This window comes from Athene noctua, chromosome 25 (genome assembly GCF_965140245.1).
Source record: "Athene noctua chromosome 25, bAthNoc1.hap1.1, whole genome shotgun sequence".
NCBI classification, from domain to species: domain Eukaryota; kingdom Metazoa; phylum Chordata; class Aves; order Strigiformes; family Strigidae; genus Athene; species Athene noctua.
The window spans coordinates 3672178-3691871 of NC_134061.1; the positions used below are offsets into that span (position 1 = coordinate 3672178).

The window sequence follows — 19694 nt, forward strand, 5'->3', positions numbered from 1 at the left end:
AAGCAAACATCGGCAGAAGCTAACTGAAAACCAGTGCACACACCTTTCAGAGGACTGTGGAAGGTAAAAAATACCCAACACTGGCATGGGGAGGGTGAACTACATGAAAAAAAAAAAAAAAAAGATAATCTATTGCTTAGAGCTACCACCTGATTTTCCAAGCAGCTCTGCAGGGCTCACGTGACATTATAAGCCAACTGGTGTGGAGATAAACAAGAGAGCGTGCTTTGGGGCTTCACTGAGTCACCGGAGCACACTTTCACTCTTTCCGATACAATGCCACTGCTGGCCAAAGGGAGCCCAAGTCCTGCTGGCATCAGCCCAGCTGCTATTGTGGAAAGGCCACCATCACTGGGCAGGAAAAGGAAGTCGGCACTAAATCAATGTATATCAAAGGAAGTGAGTGGAAAAAACACAAGTGCTGCCAGAATGCTTAACAACTTTTTTTTTTTTTTTTTTAAAATAGAAGTTATCTTTACTTCCAAACCTCTGAATTGGTGACAGCAAGCTTGAGGCCCATCCACTTTAGAAGGCAGGAACTACACAGATATATCTCCTGCATGCAAACAGCTTTTGTTGAGTGCTGCTTTCAACCTTCATTGCGTGACGTGGTATGAATAGGAAAATGTCTATGCCCGAAGCACTAGGAAACAGGGGTACATTCCTTTTCCAAATCAAAAGATAGGAAAAGAGAAGGAAGAAGAAATTGATTCAAGGCTGAGCTATTGCCAAATTACTGTCAGACCTCTGACAGAACTGGAACTCTTCTGGACCTCTTAATAATGTAACAGTCTGGTACTTTGACATGTTCAGAAAATAAAATCAATGCTTTCTTGATTGATGAATGACAGGCTAATCAGAAAGTGTCCATAAGCTGGGATAAGAGGAAAGAGTCTGTACAACTGGGATACAGAAGGGGCCCCTTATTACTATACAGTTTACCCACGACAGACACTCGGTACAGTCTGTTAGCTTTGGCATCAGTATTTGGATACCTTAGAATGCCAATAAAGGAGAAGATTTTTTTTTTTTTAAATATCTTTGGCATTGAATTTGTCTGAAAAAAAGAAACGTCGTGTTCAGACGTGCATGGATACTGCTGCTTTCTTCATAGGACCAAGGAATGTTGCTCTTTTTATCCACATTAACTTCTACTAGAAAGGATGGGAAAACTCTTTTTGTCCCAGTTTCAGTCACGTACCTCACAAGCTTTCAGCCTTCTTTGTTTGTTTGCTACGTCATACAAGCAAACTGTACAAAAGGGGATCAGCAGACTCTAGACAGGATACAAACAGGTTTGCTAGACAAGTGTAGTATGGAGAACTACTGGTCTAGTTCTCAAGTCCTTCTGAGTCCTTCCTTCCTGAGCTTACTCTCCCAACTTTTGTCAGAACAGCATGAATCTGAGTCCAGTTTAGACTCCCCAGTACGGAGACTGTCTATTCTAGTTTAATCAGATTTATTATTTGACACTATGGTTAGACTGCAAATACTGATCTAAAATCCTTGTAATGATTATGCCTCAAGTTTACACAGTTAACGAAACTGAAGAACTCCTCTTCCACAGAGAGAGCTGGTTTAGAAATTGGAAACAAAGCAACTCTGACATTCCCAGCTCCTAGTACTACCCTCATGATTTGCAGCACCTGTCATCAGAAGCACTAGGTCTGACAAGCCCTGAAATAGCTGTTGTAACTAACACAGCCATCCTCTGCTGCTGCTTCCAGCAAAATTTAGCTTTCTCACTTCTAAAGCAAAAATCATTTACACAGAACACTGGAGTCTCTAGCCTTTCATACTGCAAATCCCTATTATTGCCCACCTTCTTCCTGCTCTTTCACTGCTGAGTTTCACACCAAGGAGTCAGATTCTAAACCACAGACATTTTTTTCTTTTTTGGACCCGTGAGTCTCTGAAGCAATTTCAGATGTTTTACTTTTTTGTATAAAAAGTTAACAGCTTTGAGCATCCATCAACTACAGATTTGAATAGTACTGCATAGTTATACAGGGAGTTGTAACACAGATATTGGGCCAACTTGGACAAATCTACCAGAGATAGAAGTCACAAAAATTACAGGAGTCTTACATGGACCTTTCCACTAAACATTGAGTTCACTAAGCAAACAGAAACACAAAAGAAATGAGACAAAGGTAAATATTACTCTGATTTGTCTCATTACCTTTTGTGCAGCTGAACCACTCACCTATATTAGCCTTGTGCTCTACTCATCTGGTAATTACGAGAGTGAAAGTTTAGGGAACTCAGGATGTAGGGCACTGGTTGGATATGCAGTGGCAATTCCTGTGCTACTAGTAAAATGCTTGATTACAAGAGTGAGGACAGATTCCAAAGACCAACGTAAAAAAAAAAAAAAAAATCAAATCTAGGTTTCATGAACTGAAATTGCCAATCTAAATAAAAAGCTTAATGGACTCACGTAAGCTTTCCAAATTTCTAACCTCAATGGATCTGGCTTTAGGACATCCCCTTTAGCAGCTCCTCAGCTGTTCAACAACTTAGTAAGGAACTTTGAAACATTCTATTGTAAACATATTAAGAGCTTTTGAAAATGAACTGCCTTGTCCTAGAATAACCTTTCAATAAATGCTATACCATAAACACTAGTGCCCCAAACATAAATTTCACAAAACAAAGACAAGCAGAAGTGGCAAAAATACTCACTGACAGACAGATGCCTACTTCTGGGTTCTGGCTGCTGATAGGGTGTGCTCACATCCCCCACAGATTGGGAAGTTTTAATCCTGACTTGTTTGGGAAGTCCAGAATGGGGCGAAGAACTGGTCTGTTGGGTAAAGTTAAAAAAAAAAAAAATGAGACTGAGGAGCTCAAGCAGTCTGGCCACAGTTTCAAAAATACCATTATGTTTAGTAGCAAGAAAGTAGCTCAGGAATAGTTCTGAAGTCTTATTAACTCCACAGAACACAAACAATGAAGGCAGCAGAAGAGCAAGCTTTACAAATACAGTGTAAACCAGGAGTCGAACAACTAGAGCATGCTACCCTCCAGCCTCAAATGAAATGCAGGATTTACAAGTCTCAACGTTTGTCTTCCAGTAGCAGCTACCTATGAACCAAAAAGAAGGGGCTCATATTGCTCACTGAGTCCAGAACATGGAAGAACCTACAATTTCTATCAGCCACCGTGGCCAGCAGAGATAAATTATGCATCTTGCACCCTTTCAGAAGCAGTTACATAGCAACCTGACTCCCCACAATCTTTAAAAAGTAAACTGACAATTCAGACTAAGTGAAAATAAATTGGAGAGATCTTAAGAGCACAAAGAGCTTGGAGATGCCAAGATGAATGCTGCCTGTGTTGCTTTTATTCATCTTTCCCTGAATTTACACAGACATAATCTAATTAAATATCATTTTTGCACAGTGCCTTCATCTCATTCAAAGCAGGAAGAGGAATGAAATGAGACATATCGAACAATTTCTCCCCTATTTGTTGAGAAAGATAGACGGAGTAACTCCAGCACGCTTTGTAGGAGGACGTGCAGGAGGGTTTTACAATTTAGGGCAGTAGGATGCCATCCAGGAGAACTGTTCCCCTCCTCGTGCAGCAGTTCTGCCACGAGAAACTGCAGGGCCACATCAGACTTCAGAAGGTGCTCACCTGGCAATATCGAGACTGCAGCTTCAGGCAGCTAACACCTCTGTGCTCTCTCCATGGAAGATAGAGGGGACACGGGCTCTTAGCAGAGCACTGAGCAGGACACCAACTATCTGAGGATGGTGCACTAAGGTCTGAACATACGAAATAATGTGAATTGCCAACCTCCCCCGAGCAGATGAAATCCTATGCATGTCAAAGCAGGTGCTCAGTACTAGTGGACACTTTCAATTTTCATCTTCTTGTCCCAAAGCACCCAGTTTTCCAAGAGGATATAATATTCCCTTCCTGATATATTACAGAATTTAACTAACGTTAACTTATTTTACTGAGATGAAGAGAACCAAAGATACCCCAAGGAAATGAATTCTGACTCTGAAAATTACTTGAATGTGACTGGCAAAGAAGGTGTGAGGTCACACAATCAAAAAAGTATCGAAGAGTTGCTCATTTAATAAGCACTTACCCTTGCCCAGAGTAAGGAGGGAGCCTGATTTAAGTTACATAAACTCTACCATGAATAGATTCATGGGAGATGAATAAAGGGAGCAGAGGTCACATCATTTATGTGGACAGTCTGGCTTTAGTACTCTAGGTGTTCAACTTAACCAGTTCTTCCCATTAGTTTCTGAACAGAAAGAAAGGACTGACAACAGAAGTGAGTTGCTTGATAAAAGAAAGCACAAATGAGCCACAGAAAGAGGCACAAGAAAATTAACAGAAACGCTATTCACGAACACAGGCTCTCAGTGCTAGTCATACAGCTACTGCTGTAAAGTTAATTTGTTTTATATACATATTTGTGCCAAAGTCACAGCATTACCTTTCCATCCCCAGAAAAAGAAAAGAGCACAACCAAAACAAAATCTGCATCCTGTACTTCAGGAAAAATAATGCTTCCCGCTCCCTCAGTGGGATGAGATCATGCAGCCAAGAAACCTCCTTCAGACTTGTGGGCTTTTGCTTTATCACATGTAGGGCTCTCCTGTCAGGCAACTCAGAGCTGAAGAGGAAGTTTGAGGAGAGGGGGGAAACAGTGGCACTTACTGAAGACTTCGCTGTTTGTTTCTGCTTTGAGCAAAAGAGGAAAAAACAGCTAATAAAAGGACACCACAGTACTGGCTACTGGCTGGTGTAGGGATGAGATTTACTAAGTGTTTACTGTAGGTGGCTTATGTAAAGTTTAGATAGTATCATTTAGCATCTGGTTTGCAGCCTGAAGACACCAAAATTAGAGGGCTGTAAAAGAGGATTGTTTTACTACGTTATACCAAAAGTTAAGGCCACTTTTTACAGACTATTTCCTGACAACACAGAACAAAGTCTGACTACGCTAGGTCAGACCAAAGGCCTTCTTGCCAAGTATTGTCTTCAGAACAGCCAGTAACAAATGCAAGGGCACAGGACAAGGAACAGCATCATCCCCTCCTACACCTTTCCAGCTATTGCATCCAGTTGTTTGGCTGTTAACACTCCTGAAGGTCTTTTTATTTCTATTAGCATGGATTATCAAATTCAAAAATAGCAAGAAGTACATTTAAGTTCTCCTGACAGTTCCAAGAATTACAGGTGTGATTATTACAAGAGTTTGAGCTCACAGCTTGCAGAACTTGAACAGGGATGAACATTCAAGATCGACAAGCTACTACCAACAGAGCTTTCAAGACAAAGCAGCTTTTTGTGTCACACTCTTCAAAAGAATTTGCTAATTTGCAAATAAAATATCTAAGCTATCAAGGTCTTTGGCTTGAAAAAGCTCTATGACCTTAATTCTGAAAAAAAAAAAAAAAAGACAATGGTTTGAGTGAACAAAATTCTGCAGTCACAGGTCAGGAATAATGGAAACTTCTGACCCTTTTTGTGCTCTTCAGCTTGCAGTGCAATTCACTGTCCATAATGGGAAGCTTTGGGAGCTTGACTTAAAGACTTACTCCTCAGGTTATGGTCTTTTCTGCTAAAAAGTGCAAACTACATTGACACTCACTGCCACGGCCACCTGTGGTACAGGAAAGTGAACCAAGACACAATCAAATCCATCTTAGGTATGACTACACCATTATTAGCAAAAAGCAGCCTAGTCTCTACAGAGTAAGGCTGGATTCAATGCATTAGGCTATAGAACTGAAAAATCATTGGGAGCTGTCCTCAGGCCTCTCACCCAGGAAAAAGTGCTAATAGCTTGTCTTCAAGGACAACCTGTGCTTTCTTGAAGGCAAGATAATTACACACACTTTCAACACTGCTATTAATCAAAGGTAAAAAAAGTTCTCTCAGAACCAAACTCATTAAGTATCTTCTGAATACAGTCATTGGGTACTTGATATAAAATGGCCTTCATATTACAGCCTAAAAAGCTGCAATGTTTTAGTCCCTGAACAGCTGCTGAAGGCAGGGAAGAAGGAAAAAAAGAGGTACCTAAGGTACCTACAGCAAAGCCAAAGCAAAGAGGATAAATATATACATTCGTGTCTGTGAAGAGTGATTTTACTAATCCCTGTTACTCTCAGATAAGGCTACCATCATGTTTCAGGGACTTAAGAATAAAAACATTATTTTGCTGCCGTCACAGAAGTTGTTACCTACATGATTTCTGTCCTGAGACAGTAATAATATTCTAAGGCTTTTCACATTAGAGCTTCGGTCTAAGAGATCTACTGCTTTATCCAGGTCATCTTGATTTTTCAAAGGAATAGACAGCTGCAAAATAAAGAACAGGAAAAAAATCATTAGAAAAGACAGAAAAAATAAATCTAATTCCACAAAAGGTATTTAAACAAACATTAGAAATAAATAATCAGAATATAAAATTGATTGCTCAATTACTCCACAAATTTTCACTGCAATTTCACTGTCTTACTGTCTTTTTCAACAAGGTTTTTCTCCATGTCATCAGAGAAATGGCTGACCCTATGCAAACTTCTCTAAGGCACCATCCACACAAATATTGTTACCTGAATTTGTTATTTTCAAAGAACAAGTCAGAGACAGGCCCCTGACTTCCCGATGAGGACACTGTCTCAGAACACTTATAAATCCAGACCTAATGATCAAATGAAAATTGGGTTTCAGATAGAGACTAGTCCAAAGAAGATTTAAGACTCTGAAAGAAGGAATCAAAGAAGAATTTAAAACTTGCTAGTAAGACCCTATGACATTATGCTCAGACACCCTCTATTTTACAGCCTGCTCGCATCTCGAAATGTGAATGTTATCAATACTGAAGAATCCCTTTCATTTTTTCCAGCTCCTCCGGGTGAATGGGATTTCACATCTCTCTCATTAAAGATATAGTCCCAAATGGTGGGAGGGCAACACCACAACAAAAAAACCAAGAAAAAGTCAGGGTGTCCAGAGTGAAAAAGCCAATTCTAAAGCCAATTCTAGATCAGTGGTTCTCGACCTGTGGTCTGCAGAGCCCTGGGGAGCCGTGATGTTGTCACCAGGGATCTGTGAAGGCTTAAAGCAGGCAGGGGAACATCCAGCCCAGAAACATGTGGTCTGGCTCACAGCAACCACTGTGCCTCCTTTTCCCACAGGCCCCTCCTCTCATACTCAAAACTCCCCTCCCCAGGCCCGCCCTGATGTGCTGGTATATTTGGTGCTAGTATGGTTGGTGAGACCCACTTTAACTTGGCATTTTTTTCTCTTAACGACACTTTCTTAACCCAATGGCCCTCTTTAGGGCCACAACGGGGCTCAAGTCTATTCCTCCAAGGGATGGCCCTGGATCCATAAACAAAAATATATGGTGACTGAACACAGAAAAACAAGGTGGGAGGTGAGAAGAACTGTAAAAAGTTTTCATCAAATTTTAACGTAAAAATTGGCATCAAATTCAGAATTAGCATGTTAAAATACCATTAAATGGGCCATTTGAGCAAGAAGGGTGTTAATGCTATTATTTTAAATTCATATGGAATCACTGCAATAAAGATATTACAACAGGAGTGTGTGTATTAACAGATTGTTTCCACTTCTCTCCAAATTTGAAGACCCTTCATGAGAAAACTGAAATAAATATCTGATGCAGTCTAGTGCTTTAAATCTTAAGTCTTGGTGGTCCGTGGCCACAAAAGGTATTTAAAGAGGGTCCATGGTAAAGGAAAAGTTGAGAACCCCTGCTCTAGATTATTGACAGGGACTACCCAGTTCCTCAGAGACAAATGCTGTCCCCCATGTTGCTTTCTTTTGCCAATGACAGTGCCCACAGCCCCCCTACAGCATCTCGTACCAGAGAGCCTCCCCTGTCTCTGACTCCCCTTGCTCCCCTCAGAGCTGGGCAATAAGCAGAACGTGAGGCAGCCAGCAGGAGGTAAATGTTACAAATGGCTGGATGCCTGCTGCTGATCAGCAGTCAAACACCACAAATACTGACCCTGCTACTGGGCAACCAAAGAAATGACTCTGGGACTGCCTGCAGTCCTCAGACTGGATATATGTTGGCCTGCAGCAGTTGCTCTCAACATTCACAACACACTTTAAATACCTCTTTTTACTTCCCCAAGAGAGTCTCTCAAACAATACCAGCACAAGGAAGCAAGATGCTGGTGTTTGTACAACACACACATCAGTGTGATGTTCTGTCAGCATCAGCACATCTTCCTCTGGAGCAGAGTGACTCAACTACGGTTCATATTAGAGGAAAGCACTGAAAATTAAATTGGGATGGGAAAAGGAGGTGTCATCCAGAGAGAGCATTACTTGTTCTGAGCACTGATAACAATGCTCTGTACCTCATTGTTCATGTAGTGGAGGTCCAGTGGCTGGCCAAAGGCTGTTTTCACTTTCTGTTGCACATCTTCATAGCGCACGGGACGGACAAATGGGATAATTCTGGAAAGAAAGAAAATCACTGATTGAATTCAGAGATATACTTGATAATGCAATCAAATTAGACAGCTGAACTATTAAAACCAGATTTGAATGTTCTCCTTTCATCCACAAGGAGGTAGTGAACCTTTCAAATTTGAATTAATTATTTTAGCAAGGAATTCTTGATCTCTGGCCTATTTCCAAATGGTTTGTCAAAATGCAATCTTCAACTGAAGATTTCAAATAGAATGCCTTTGTCCCTTGATAGAAAAGTATCCTTTACTGAATGAATGTCTTTCACATAACAGGATACGTATCTCCTATGCACTTTGGCTTAAAGAATACTGCCTCAGGCACAAAACATAAATACATTCAGTGAGAGTTGAATTAAAAGCTGCAGAAGGCCCAAAAAACAAAACAGTATTTGGTTTAAGTACTCCAGCATCTGAATTCAAAACTCTCTCCCTAAAAATTTCCAAAATGTGTTCCACTTGAAAGGTTTCAACAAACATTCCCACAGCAAAGTTCGTGCAGACTCCTGAGGGAAGACATCAGCAGGAGGACACAAAGGAATCTGAAAACCCTCTTTCCCAAAGGTCTGTGATGTTAGCTCCACATTAGCCCTCGGCATGCTCAAGTCAAACATCTCCAAACATCTAAATCACAGACTCACTACAGTCTCTGCAGTTATCTTTCAAATCCTGTGCAACATGGCAGGGGCTTTTTCTCAAGAGCTGAAGTCAAATCTAACTGTCACTGTGCAACCGGTTTGTCACTCATGGCTTGCTTTATTTAAAAAAAAAGTATTTTTTTTAAGTTATGGAGGCCAAACAGATCAAAACTTAAACACTGCTTCAGCTGTAACAGCACTGGCACAGCTGACTTGCAATAATTCAGAATAATCATACAAGACAGAGCAGTCCCATACTCTCATGCTTCCTCCCTCACGAGTATTTTTCATATGTAATGCATCTCTGGGCACCTTCACCGACTGACTGACATACAAAATATGCACAGATGTAAATGATTCTGATCGCTTTCCCTGAGCCCAGACCTTCTGACACACTAAACCTCCAGCTGTAGCACCCAGCCGTTTCCTCGCCAGTTGACTGGCACGAATTTTAGACTCCCAATACACAAATGGCCTCAAGAAATCCAAAATGGCAACAGGCACAGCTGTCCTAGGGGAACCCTGCAGAATCCTGTGGCACGTGCGTACTTTTCAGAAAATGACAGTATGCTTTTGGTTTTAGTATTGTTTTGCCTACCTTGGAATAGAAACGCTGATGTTTTAGGCAAAGGAGTAATATGAAATTCCAGCAAAGCATCTAAAACTGTTTATTTTGCTGGAATGTTCTTCTATAGGAAGCTGCCAAGTACTCAGAAAGTTGTTACCTTGACAGCAGTGGAAAAGGACGATTTTCACCCTCTTCAGAATAATCAGCGAGTAAAATATCTTGCGTCAAGAACTGGAGGACTGAAATGTGAACTATAGTTTACAACCCAGTATTCTAGCAAACCAAGGACATCTACTACTCAGAAACCCACTTTCCATCTCCCTGCTGCACAAGGCCCAGATGGTTGGTTGTTCCTGCCTTCAGGCTCCTGCCACCAGACTTCTCACCATCTGCTTCCACGGGCCATTGCGTCTCCACTACGGGCCAGTTAAACAGCCAGCTCTGGGACACAGCTGACAGCCACCACCATCCTTCTGCAAGCTCTCAGACCACTTATATAGCTGCTTACCCCAACGCTGCAACTTGAAACAACTCTGCTTTGACACAGCTGAAATACTGCCACAAAAAGCTTGATTATTAGCACCACTTAACAATTTTTGCTATCAGACAGAAATAGGAAGACCTGAACGGACCACAGAAACTCAAGACTTCTCTTGCTCATAGGGGCAACTCTGAGCTCCATGAAACCCCGAAACACCTCTGGGGAAGCTCACATGAATTTGTGAGCCCATGCTTTGGATAGAAGGCTTAGTTTCCAAAACACCTATCCAGCCTGCTTCGCCAGCACTCAGTATCCTTTCACGATATACAGCTTTTGTTTCAAATAGCTCTAGTGTTAGATGGCTTCCTTAGCCCCTTCCCAGGAAGGGTTCATCTTGCTACCAGACCTACAACATTCAGCTCTTTAGAAAATAATTGTCCTTGTTAAAAAGCAGCCCACAATAACATTTTCTACGTATTACTAAGAAACCCATCCATGAAATTACAGTACTCTGGCACCATACAAATGTAGTTTAGCTCTCAGTTGAGCTGAAGTTCCTTATAAAGGCTTCCATTCTACACTCAATGCATTAAAAAGCAGAGCTGTTCTCAGGTGCCACAAATTCTATTAGTTTAAAAACTCTGTGCACTCTTCTAACACAAAATCATGGACTGAAGGGTTTAAGGAGCCCATTCCTGCCTGACCACCTTAAATATTTGTGGTTAGATCTGGCAGCTCCTCTGAAACCAAGCACACACACTTACATTCTCGGTGCAAGCTTGCTGTCTGTAACTGCATACCACTTTGGGAATGGGGAATTCAGGCGAGCGTAACTGCATAATTAGACTAACACACAATCAACCTTTTCATTTTAATGCTACTTCAGAAAAAAACCCCAACTTTTCTTCTCTCCTGAGCTCTATGCCATCTTAAATGCACTCAGGCAGAAGACATGCAAGATGATAGGACTGTGGTGACAAGATTTTGCTTCCAAGTTACCTTGTCCTAACACAGTATCACAAGAAATTGTGACATGTTGCACAGTGGCTCTGTTGTAGCCCACACAATGCCTCTGACACAGTAGAGTGCTGAGAAGATCTGGCTGACAAAGGTGGCAGAAGATCCCAGCTATGATTACTTCTGAAATTTCTCCTTGAACATCTAAAGTCAGGGTTCTTTTAGTGACAGAATTCACCATGTAGGACTTTGGTGAATGAAACGGTTAAATTTTTGACAAAGACTTTATAAATTATTCTCCGCTGCCTGCTTTACAAACAACAAATGCCTCTGCTTTTCTGTTTTAACAAAAATCCCTAAATTTGACAAAGGAGGATACTTCAGGAGGAGCTTAAGCAGATCAGCCTTTGCTCGTAATAGGCTATTGGGATCACTACATACCACTTGGACTGTTGTACTAAAATTTGCATTTTATCATGAAACCGTGAACTAGTTCGTGTTGAAAGTACTGTCTGGGATGGGAGAAACTAAAGGACTCCCATAGGATGTCAGTGAATAGTAGCACATAAATTCATGCTCACACTCCAATTAATTTCTTCAAAAAAAGGAAATAGGAACCTAGCATCAAGATCCCTTTTTCCTCTCGGTGAGAGCCCAAGAGCAGCCTCAAAGAGGTTGCAAACAAGCTTGGAGGCCTCCTGTACGTTCACACGGCCACAACAGTATCAAGAGTTCCTCTCAGTTAGATGGCAAATAAGGGGCTTATTGAGACCTACTTTGAAATGTCTAGGCAATTTTATCCATTGCAAACAATACTGTAAACAGTGAAAATGCCAATTCAGTCAATTCTGCTTTTTTTGTAAAAGAAAGTGCCTGAAAACCAAGTATCAGAGGAAATAACAAGGAAACTTTTACATCAGTGAAAAAATCTTCCCTTGCTCTATCTGTTGCTCAGTCACAGGAGGACAGTGATAGCAATAGGTCATCAGGAAGTGAGAAACTAGAAAAGAATGACACTAATTTGATCAGTTTCATTTGGTTTTAATTAAATGAAACAAAAGAAGAACTATCAGGCTGAATTTATTTCAGGCTGGACAGCTTTTTTAGTATTATTGCAATTCACTTACAAATAGATATTTTGGAAACAAATCAAAGGAAAGTGTTGTATGACACTGGTTTTTAAAAATAACCGAGTCGTGTATGATGTTTGCTATTCCTTCACTGGGTGTTCTTCATTCAGGAACAAGGAAAGCGGAGCCAACAAAATATTTAACCTAAATTTCTGATGACTAAATTGTTCTACTACATAAAGAATCAAAGTAGTAAAGACAGACTCACCGTCTTTCCCCGTTATGTTCAAACTTTATCCTTACATCATTCTGCAGAAGAAAGAACAAAAGGTTAGCTCACAATGAAACTCTGGCGTACATAATAGCACACACATGGATCGTAATATGATTTTAAGGCCCAAACACAAAGCAGGTCAATTTGTGATTACAGTTGGCATCAAATCCTCACAAGGCCAACCAGAACACAACAAGCCTGATAACTTTCTCCATGGAAGCTGAAGCAGACCGTGGACAACAAGTGGCTGACATGTGAACACAACACCATGAGGAATAGAGAATTTGCTAAAGGAGAAAAAGAAGGAAAGGGGTAAAAACTAAGTTGCAATTTTTATTAACTGTCACTTAAACAGAGGACACTGCAACATACTTTAAGGAAAATTAATCTAACACTGCACAGCAAAAATCTGAAATTGAGTCCAGCTGCATATTCATCTAAAATGAAGCTTATTTTCTTTGTGCACTCTCAAAGCAAGCAAGTTTTCTCCTATGGCAAAATAAGAGAAATACAGGGAACATGCAAATTCTTTGTTCTTAAGACACAGACTAAATCTCTTGCTTTTGCAAAAATGCAGCCCCTGAAACTCAAACTCTGAAGTTACAAAGAAGTTAACTATGCGTCACCTTTTAAAGTGCAACAGGGTCATCATCCACATCTGGCAGATGGTTAAAAGCACTGACCACACAACCTGTGCAGCTCACTGCAAACTCAGAAGATGCTATGTGGCACGGAAGAGTCAACATGCTGAACTTTCAACTCTGGAGATCGAAGTTCAAATCCCAATTTAGGTCACAAAGATAAAAATAAAAGGGAAAAATCTGCTCTGATAAGACTCTATAATTTCTGCTGCACAATTTATGTGATTGGAATAGATTAAGCCATCTGTGAAAGCCTTAGACAATAGGCAATCATACATCTAGGAACTTCAAAAAAATGTGGCCAGGAAATGCTCTTTAGCTAGAGGAAGTATCTGGCAGGCCTAGTGGTCAAGAATGCAGTTCAAAGGGACCCAGGCAATCACTGCGAGTACAGAGTATTCCTGCAGCAGGACTGCAGGTACAGAACTGATCATGACGAACGAGCTTCCCCACCAGAGCGACAATCAGCTGCAGGTGAGTAATTTACACATACCTTTACCATAGACGTTTTCTCAGACATGGAAAGAGAAAGCACTTACTCTCAGAATGACACCAAAATGAAGCAAATTCTAGAGAACTCGTTTTAATTGAGCAGTAAAGAAAAAACTGCAACAAACAGCATAGGAATAATAAGCTATAAAAGATGTCCACCAGCCAACTACTGATGAAACAGTTGTTTCTTAGACATAGTAGATGGAGCAATGATCCGTTTATATTAGGATTTCAGGGAAGTAAGGCTCTAGATTGTTTTTTTTTTAAACGCTATACTATTCTAAGTAGCCCAGTCTAAGGGAACTAAACAGGACTGTTCAGATGAAATTGAATTAAAGTAATTTTTTGGATTAAATTTCTGACCTCAAGATGTGTTTTAGGTCATGAAACAGCTAAGTGACAAAGCTCTCACTAGTCAAAATTAAAAAGCACTAAAAGATCCTCAGGGCTCTTTGGAAACCTTTCTTCGATTTGCTGGTACCAAAGCAAACTAAAATATCTTCCTCAACTCTTCTGCATGCTTTCAAACCTGTAATTTGTAACAAAGGGAAGGTCAGAGGGGGATGTGTTGGAATTTGGCATCTATGTCTTGATGATTTTTCCAAAAGGATCAGACACTGGCCATTTGTGCCTATTTTTCAAAGATCTAAGAAAAGGTATTCAAAGTAATCTTGGTGTTTACATTTCTGAGAGAACCTAGAGGAGTTAAACATCTAGTGTTGCTTCCTTTGAAAGCAGTGAACCTATCACCTATATCAACCACTTCTTAAAGCAACTCACAAACTGTCCTAAGAGATGAGTAAGAAAGCAAATCCAAGTTTAGTACTTTAGCGTTCCAGTTCTGTGATGCAATATCATAAATAATGATTACAGATTTTGATTAAGAGATCTCTGAATTTATGTTTCAAAGTGATTTGAAAAGGATTTTGTACTGCTCCATCTACGGATTTGTCCAGCACATTCGAGGAAATCCCAGATCCCAGCTGAACAAGTAGATTATGAGCAGACAAAGCATAAGGAAGAGACAGACGTGAACTTTAAAGCCAGCTCCAAAAAGCTTAAGCCTGTAATAGGAATATAACCAGAAAGAGTTATTTTACTGATATAGGCAACTTCTCCTGTTAATGTTAGTCTAACTGCCAATAACTCGATTTAATATTTTAAGACAGTAATGAACAAACAATTTTTGACTGAAATTGTTGCTTTGGCATTGAAGTATTTCATTCAAATGAGATGCAGCATATACTGACAGAGCAGTACTATTCTGTCCTTTCCTAGAGTCTCCAGCAGCGTTGAACAAACCTAGAGAGACTTTAAAGTATTGGCCTGCCACTTACTACCTTGGGAAAAGTATTTCGCTTGGAAAAATGGACTTCACACCCCCATATCCTAATAAGGGTTTCATTCTTGTCTTCATGCGACATACGACTCCGTAACTCCAGGCAATCCTCCCCATTAAGGACGGTGCCTTTATTCAGACACCTGCAAATAGCTGTTTCCTTTTCCACTGAATTATTGCAGTTTCACTAAAGCCAGTCCTTTCAGACAATCACCTTCACTGTCCTTCTTAGATCAACTTCAGTTTGAATACTTTTTATCAGGATCTTCATTCTGCATTCACATGCGGTCTGAATCATGTGAAGATGAGACCAGCATTAGTTCATGATCCAACAGACTGCTTTGTGCAGCTTGAAACTGCAGTGGCCTTCTTTTGCATCAGAAATGGAAATACTTGTTTCCTTTTATTCAGTATGCTTCTCAGTTCCCTGCTTTGAATTTAAGTATTATTTCCACTACAATGAAAAGTGCATCATACTGCTACATCTTGACAGAGTCAGTAAAGAAAAGCTTTCCTGGCCTCCCACACCTGCTTAAATAAATTCTATAAAGGTCATTGCACACAACTTTAGCAACTATAAATTAGAAGCATGTTTTAATATTGAACAGGAAACCAGTTTTCTTACCGGAATTTTTTTTTCTTCCACTGCAGAGGCACACTGGTTTGTTATTGCAGGGCTGCCCAAGAGGGGTGGACTGCTGGCATTGTGTTTTTTCTTTAAAAATAATAAAGTCGTTTTAAAAAAAAAGGCAATATGATTGTGAACCCAGAAAACCACACAGTAAGCTTTTTAGCTAGTCTACACACACCAAACCCAAACATATGGGAGGGAGGTAGAATACTAAGATGTTGCAAATTATCAAAACTGCACCCTCCCTAGTCCATAAAGGAAGGTAAATAAAAAAGCTACCAGGCTGGCACCACAGCCTGAGCAAGAAAAGGGGGGTAATGCTTCAGCAGTCAGAAGCCCAATTCAAAACAGAGGTGGCAGATAGATCCACTGTCAACCTGCTCTCTCCCATCTACCTCCAGGTAACAATTTCAAGTACTCACTAAATGGCCTACTACCTGTTTGTTGGAGTGAGCAGTGTCTTTATTCTTCATGGTATCATATCCAGTCAGTCTGTGACGTCGGCTCATCTGGAGTGCTACCAGGTCCTTCATGATGGATTTCAAGGCCTCTTGTTCATCTGTGATGCACAGGAATTTTAGTAGTAAGTTCCCTGGCTGAATAGCAACTGTAACACTTCCACACTTGTTTTCTGCTGGCTCACAGAAAGACAATCCTTTTTAGGATCTTTGCAAATACACTGTAATTTCTTTTAGTCATAAAAAGCCCAAACTCAATCTACTATCATGAAGCAGTAAACAGATGGATAAATTTTAAGTCACTTGTCCAACGTTATAGAAGGATCTGGCCACAGTAAGGTTCAGAATAAATATCCCCAGCCCCTGGTTCTGTTCAAATTGCTTCACAACAAACAGTGCAACTTGGACAGATTTGCTGGATCATCATAGGTCATTTAGGAAGGGCAAACTGATGTGTTTCTGCCAAGGAAAACCCAGTAAGAATCTGTTCTTTCCAATTTTATATCCTGTTAACTAAGAATTCTTGCTTGCTGGTGGAACAAACCATGGTCAGTAGAAAGACAAACGAAAATCCGGACAAAGTCATCTTAGAACATATCTGAATTCAAATCCACTTGCACTGATTTTCCCAGCACATTCCTCTCTTCCCCCAAAACAAGCTGATGGAACAAAGTTCAAACCATTTTATGAGACTTCAGGATCTACTGAGCAGATTCAAATTGCATAGCATTAAGAACACTGTCTGCTGGCAGAGCATAATGCAGCAGGTTCAAGGCTTCTTGCAAATGCAGGAAAATAAAAAAGCACACATTGAAGTATTTCTTATACGTAGTACTGACTGAAAATTACTTTCTGAAGCTAAGATTTCTGATGTAACCATTTAAAAATGTTCTTCCATTGCTTGTTAGTTTTGAGGAGAGAAGCAATACTTAGCAGAACTCTAAAGCCTAGAAAAAAATAAAGACAAAAAAAGGAGAGAAAAGCGTAGTAGTTTGGCTGGGATGGATACTACCATGAAGTAAGAAGGTGTCTAAAAGCTACTGAAAATAATGCTTTGCTTTTGCAAGCATAACAATCCTCAATTCCTTGATACTGCAAAAGGTAGAAAACATTGGCATGTGAAGTCTGGTTCAAAACGGGGCTGCAGTAGCCAGTTTGATCCCAGGCATGGTGCCACCAGCGTTACAAAGCAGCATCAGCTGCTACCACTCATGATCTGCTACTGGCACACTCATGCCTACTGTATTGCTGGGCTGTTGTCTCACATAGCAAGACTCAAAGAGTTTTTAGAGATAAAGTGCTGTTTCCTTGGCAAATAAGTCCAGTTAAATCCCTCCTGATAGCAAGGCATAATTTAGGCATGAAATCTGAACCAGAGATTAGATCAGCTCTGAGCATGCCCAGAAGAATAATCTTCTAAATGAGTCTGGTTGGACTTGACTGCCAGTTTGCATGTAAATTGGGGGGCTTTTTTTTTTTTGATAACTGAAACTTCTGGAAGAGATGTGACCCAGTAAACACACAGACAAGGCTATCACATCCCTACTTGTAGGACAGCGTCAGGTGCACAGTGCTTGATATGCCAGAGTCCTCCTGTCTTCCCAAAGTCCTTAAACACATCAGTTTGACATGCTTAGATTGAAATGAGCATTTTTGGGACTAATCTGTAAATAACTAAAACTTGATTTTAAAAATCCAGTATAGCTACACATTTGTTTCTGCCTCATGACACTGGTTTGGATGGGTAATGGCTTATATTTGGAAGTGGTGTCCTGGGAACAGTTGCTGTACATTAAATGACAGACTGTCTCACATCTGTATTTCTCTGTAAAGGGGACTCATCGGGACTATTTGTTTCTTCAATTACATGTTATGCATTTGTTCCTGACTGCATCTCAATGAAGCTTATGTTTTATGCAGAAGACTGGGTTTATAATTAATCAATGTCTGAAAAGCAAACTAGATTTTCACAATGCTTAAAGATGACAGATGTGAGGCACATACAGTTTCTATAGCATGCAGGGAGCAAATGTTATCAAAATTGAGAAGCAAAAGGGGGAAATATACTTATTTGTAAGGGCATGACATCTAAAAATGTCAGGAGTCAGGACACACTAACATTATCTTTGGTTCAACCAAATTTCTGCCCAGAAGGTCTGTTTTAGCTTTCTAGGAGTACTAAACACTAAGGCAGAGGTACCTCCACTATGGTTTTCACTCTGTACCACCAGAAAAAGAGACATCGAGCCTAGGCCAGATGATAGAGGGGAATGGAAAGAAATCTCCCAATGCATTTGCAGAAGGTGTTAATTAGAGTAAAACTCTTAAAAAATGAAAGCAGAGCAGAGAAAAGAAAAGTTACTTAAAAACCCCAAATCAAAACCCACCAAATCTCTGCTGTCCAAGACAAGCCAAATGAGACAATAACTACATTGTGGTAGTGGAGAAGGGAGAGCACTCCTTGAAATTCCAACTGCATGCAAAAGAAGCAAGGGGTGTAAGTAACACAACCAAAGCAAGAGGTTGCTTTCTTGAAACGCACATCAGCCAAAGGAAATAATTGCTAGGTTCTATCTCAGCACTAAGTAACCCCTTGTGGGAGTAAAATGTGAAAAAACAGTTGTGAATGAAGTTAAAGTTCCAGGTAGCTAACAGCAAAACTTTTTTTTTTTTTTTTTTTTTTTAAATTATTTCCAACTTTACATCTGAACGTTTAACCTTGTACCTTACTGGAGTGTCTCCAGTTCACTCTTATTTTTTAATCTTGTTTGATAGTTGAGTCACCTGGCAGACAAAGACTATAACTTTGCACAACAAAATATGGACTGGCATATCCCTGGAGCGCCTACCACCCAAAACATGCTGTGAAGAGCTGGGATACAAGTTTTCCACTACAGTGCACTTTGGGTTTGGCCAGATACCAGGAGGATGAAGAGGAGCTTGTCTTGGCAGAGTTCCTCTGGGCAAGAAGCAAAACAGCTATGAAAGCAGTTTATAACTAAGCACTCATGACAAGAAATCAAGTCAATCAGAGAATACATCTCTGAAAAAGAATTTGCATCTCCACAGCATGGCACATCACTTGAAAATAAGGATCAATGGTTACAAGGCAATCATCTGCTACAGGTGTTTGATCCCAAAGCCCAGGCTGTGGATAAAGTCTGTTGCTTTACGGCGTCTCGTTTGCATGAGGAAGTGGGCAAAGAGGATGGGCACCTAACCAATTACGTATCTCTATTTAATAAAGACTGCAGCTCAGCTACGCAGCGAATTTATTTATTAGCTGAGACAACTTGTGAATTAACAATATGCTAAGACATTACACTCTTAAGGGCAGCATCTGGCAAGCATCTAAACCCCAGTTAGTGCACTGCGAGGTCTGTATGTCACTGCAAACTGTCTCCTCTGTAGACAAGCGCTAATGCTGCAATCTTACTTGCATCCATGCAAAAAAGACAGCTGATGGAACTACTCCAGGTGAATTTGGATCCTATGCGATTATATATTTTTTTTATTAGTTTTAGACTGAGCTATTGGCTCACTAGTACCAAAACATACATTCTGTAATTCATCCCTATGCTGCTAAGATAGGAAACGATGGTGTATTTATCTTTTTAAAACATAAATCAAACATCAAATATGGATCTGAGCTTGCACAGGGA

General features: G+C 40.3%; 1 protein-coding gene across 3 annotated transcripts in view; it reads right to left on the reverse strand.

Annotated features, from left to right (window-relative positions):
- Window positions 1-19694, reverse strand: part of MAP3K3 (mitogen-activated protein kinase kinase kinase 3) — a 42531-nt gene that overhangs the window by 18165 nt on the left and 4672 nt on the right. For all 3 annotated transcript variants that reach the window (XM_074926577.1, XM_074926576.1, XM_074926575.1), the window contains exons 2-7: window positions 16012-16133; window positions 15569-15658; window positions 12466-12506; window positions 8373-8472; window positions 6223-6336; window positions 2686-2806 (exon numbers count right to left, since the gene is read on the reverse strand). In XM_074926577.1, the coding sequence (XP_074782678.1) occupies window positions 2686-2806; window positions 6223-6336; window positions 8373-8472; window positions 12466-12506; window positions 15569-15658; window positions 16012-16107 (562 nt within the window). In that variant the 5' untranslated portion in view covers window positions 16108-16133. The remainder of the gene's footprint in view (window positions 1-2685; window positions 2807-6222; window positions 6337-8372; window positions 8473-12465; window positions 12507-15568; window positions 15659-16011; window positions 16134-19694) is intronic.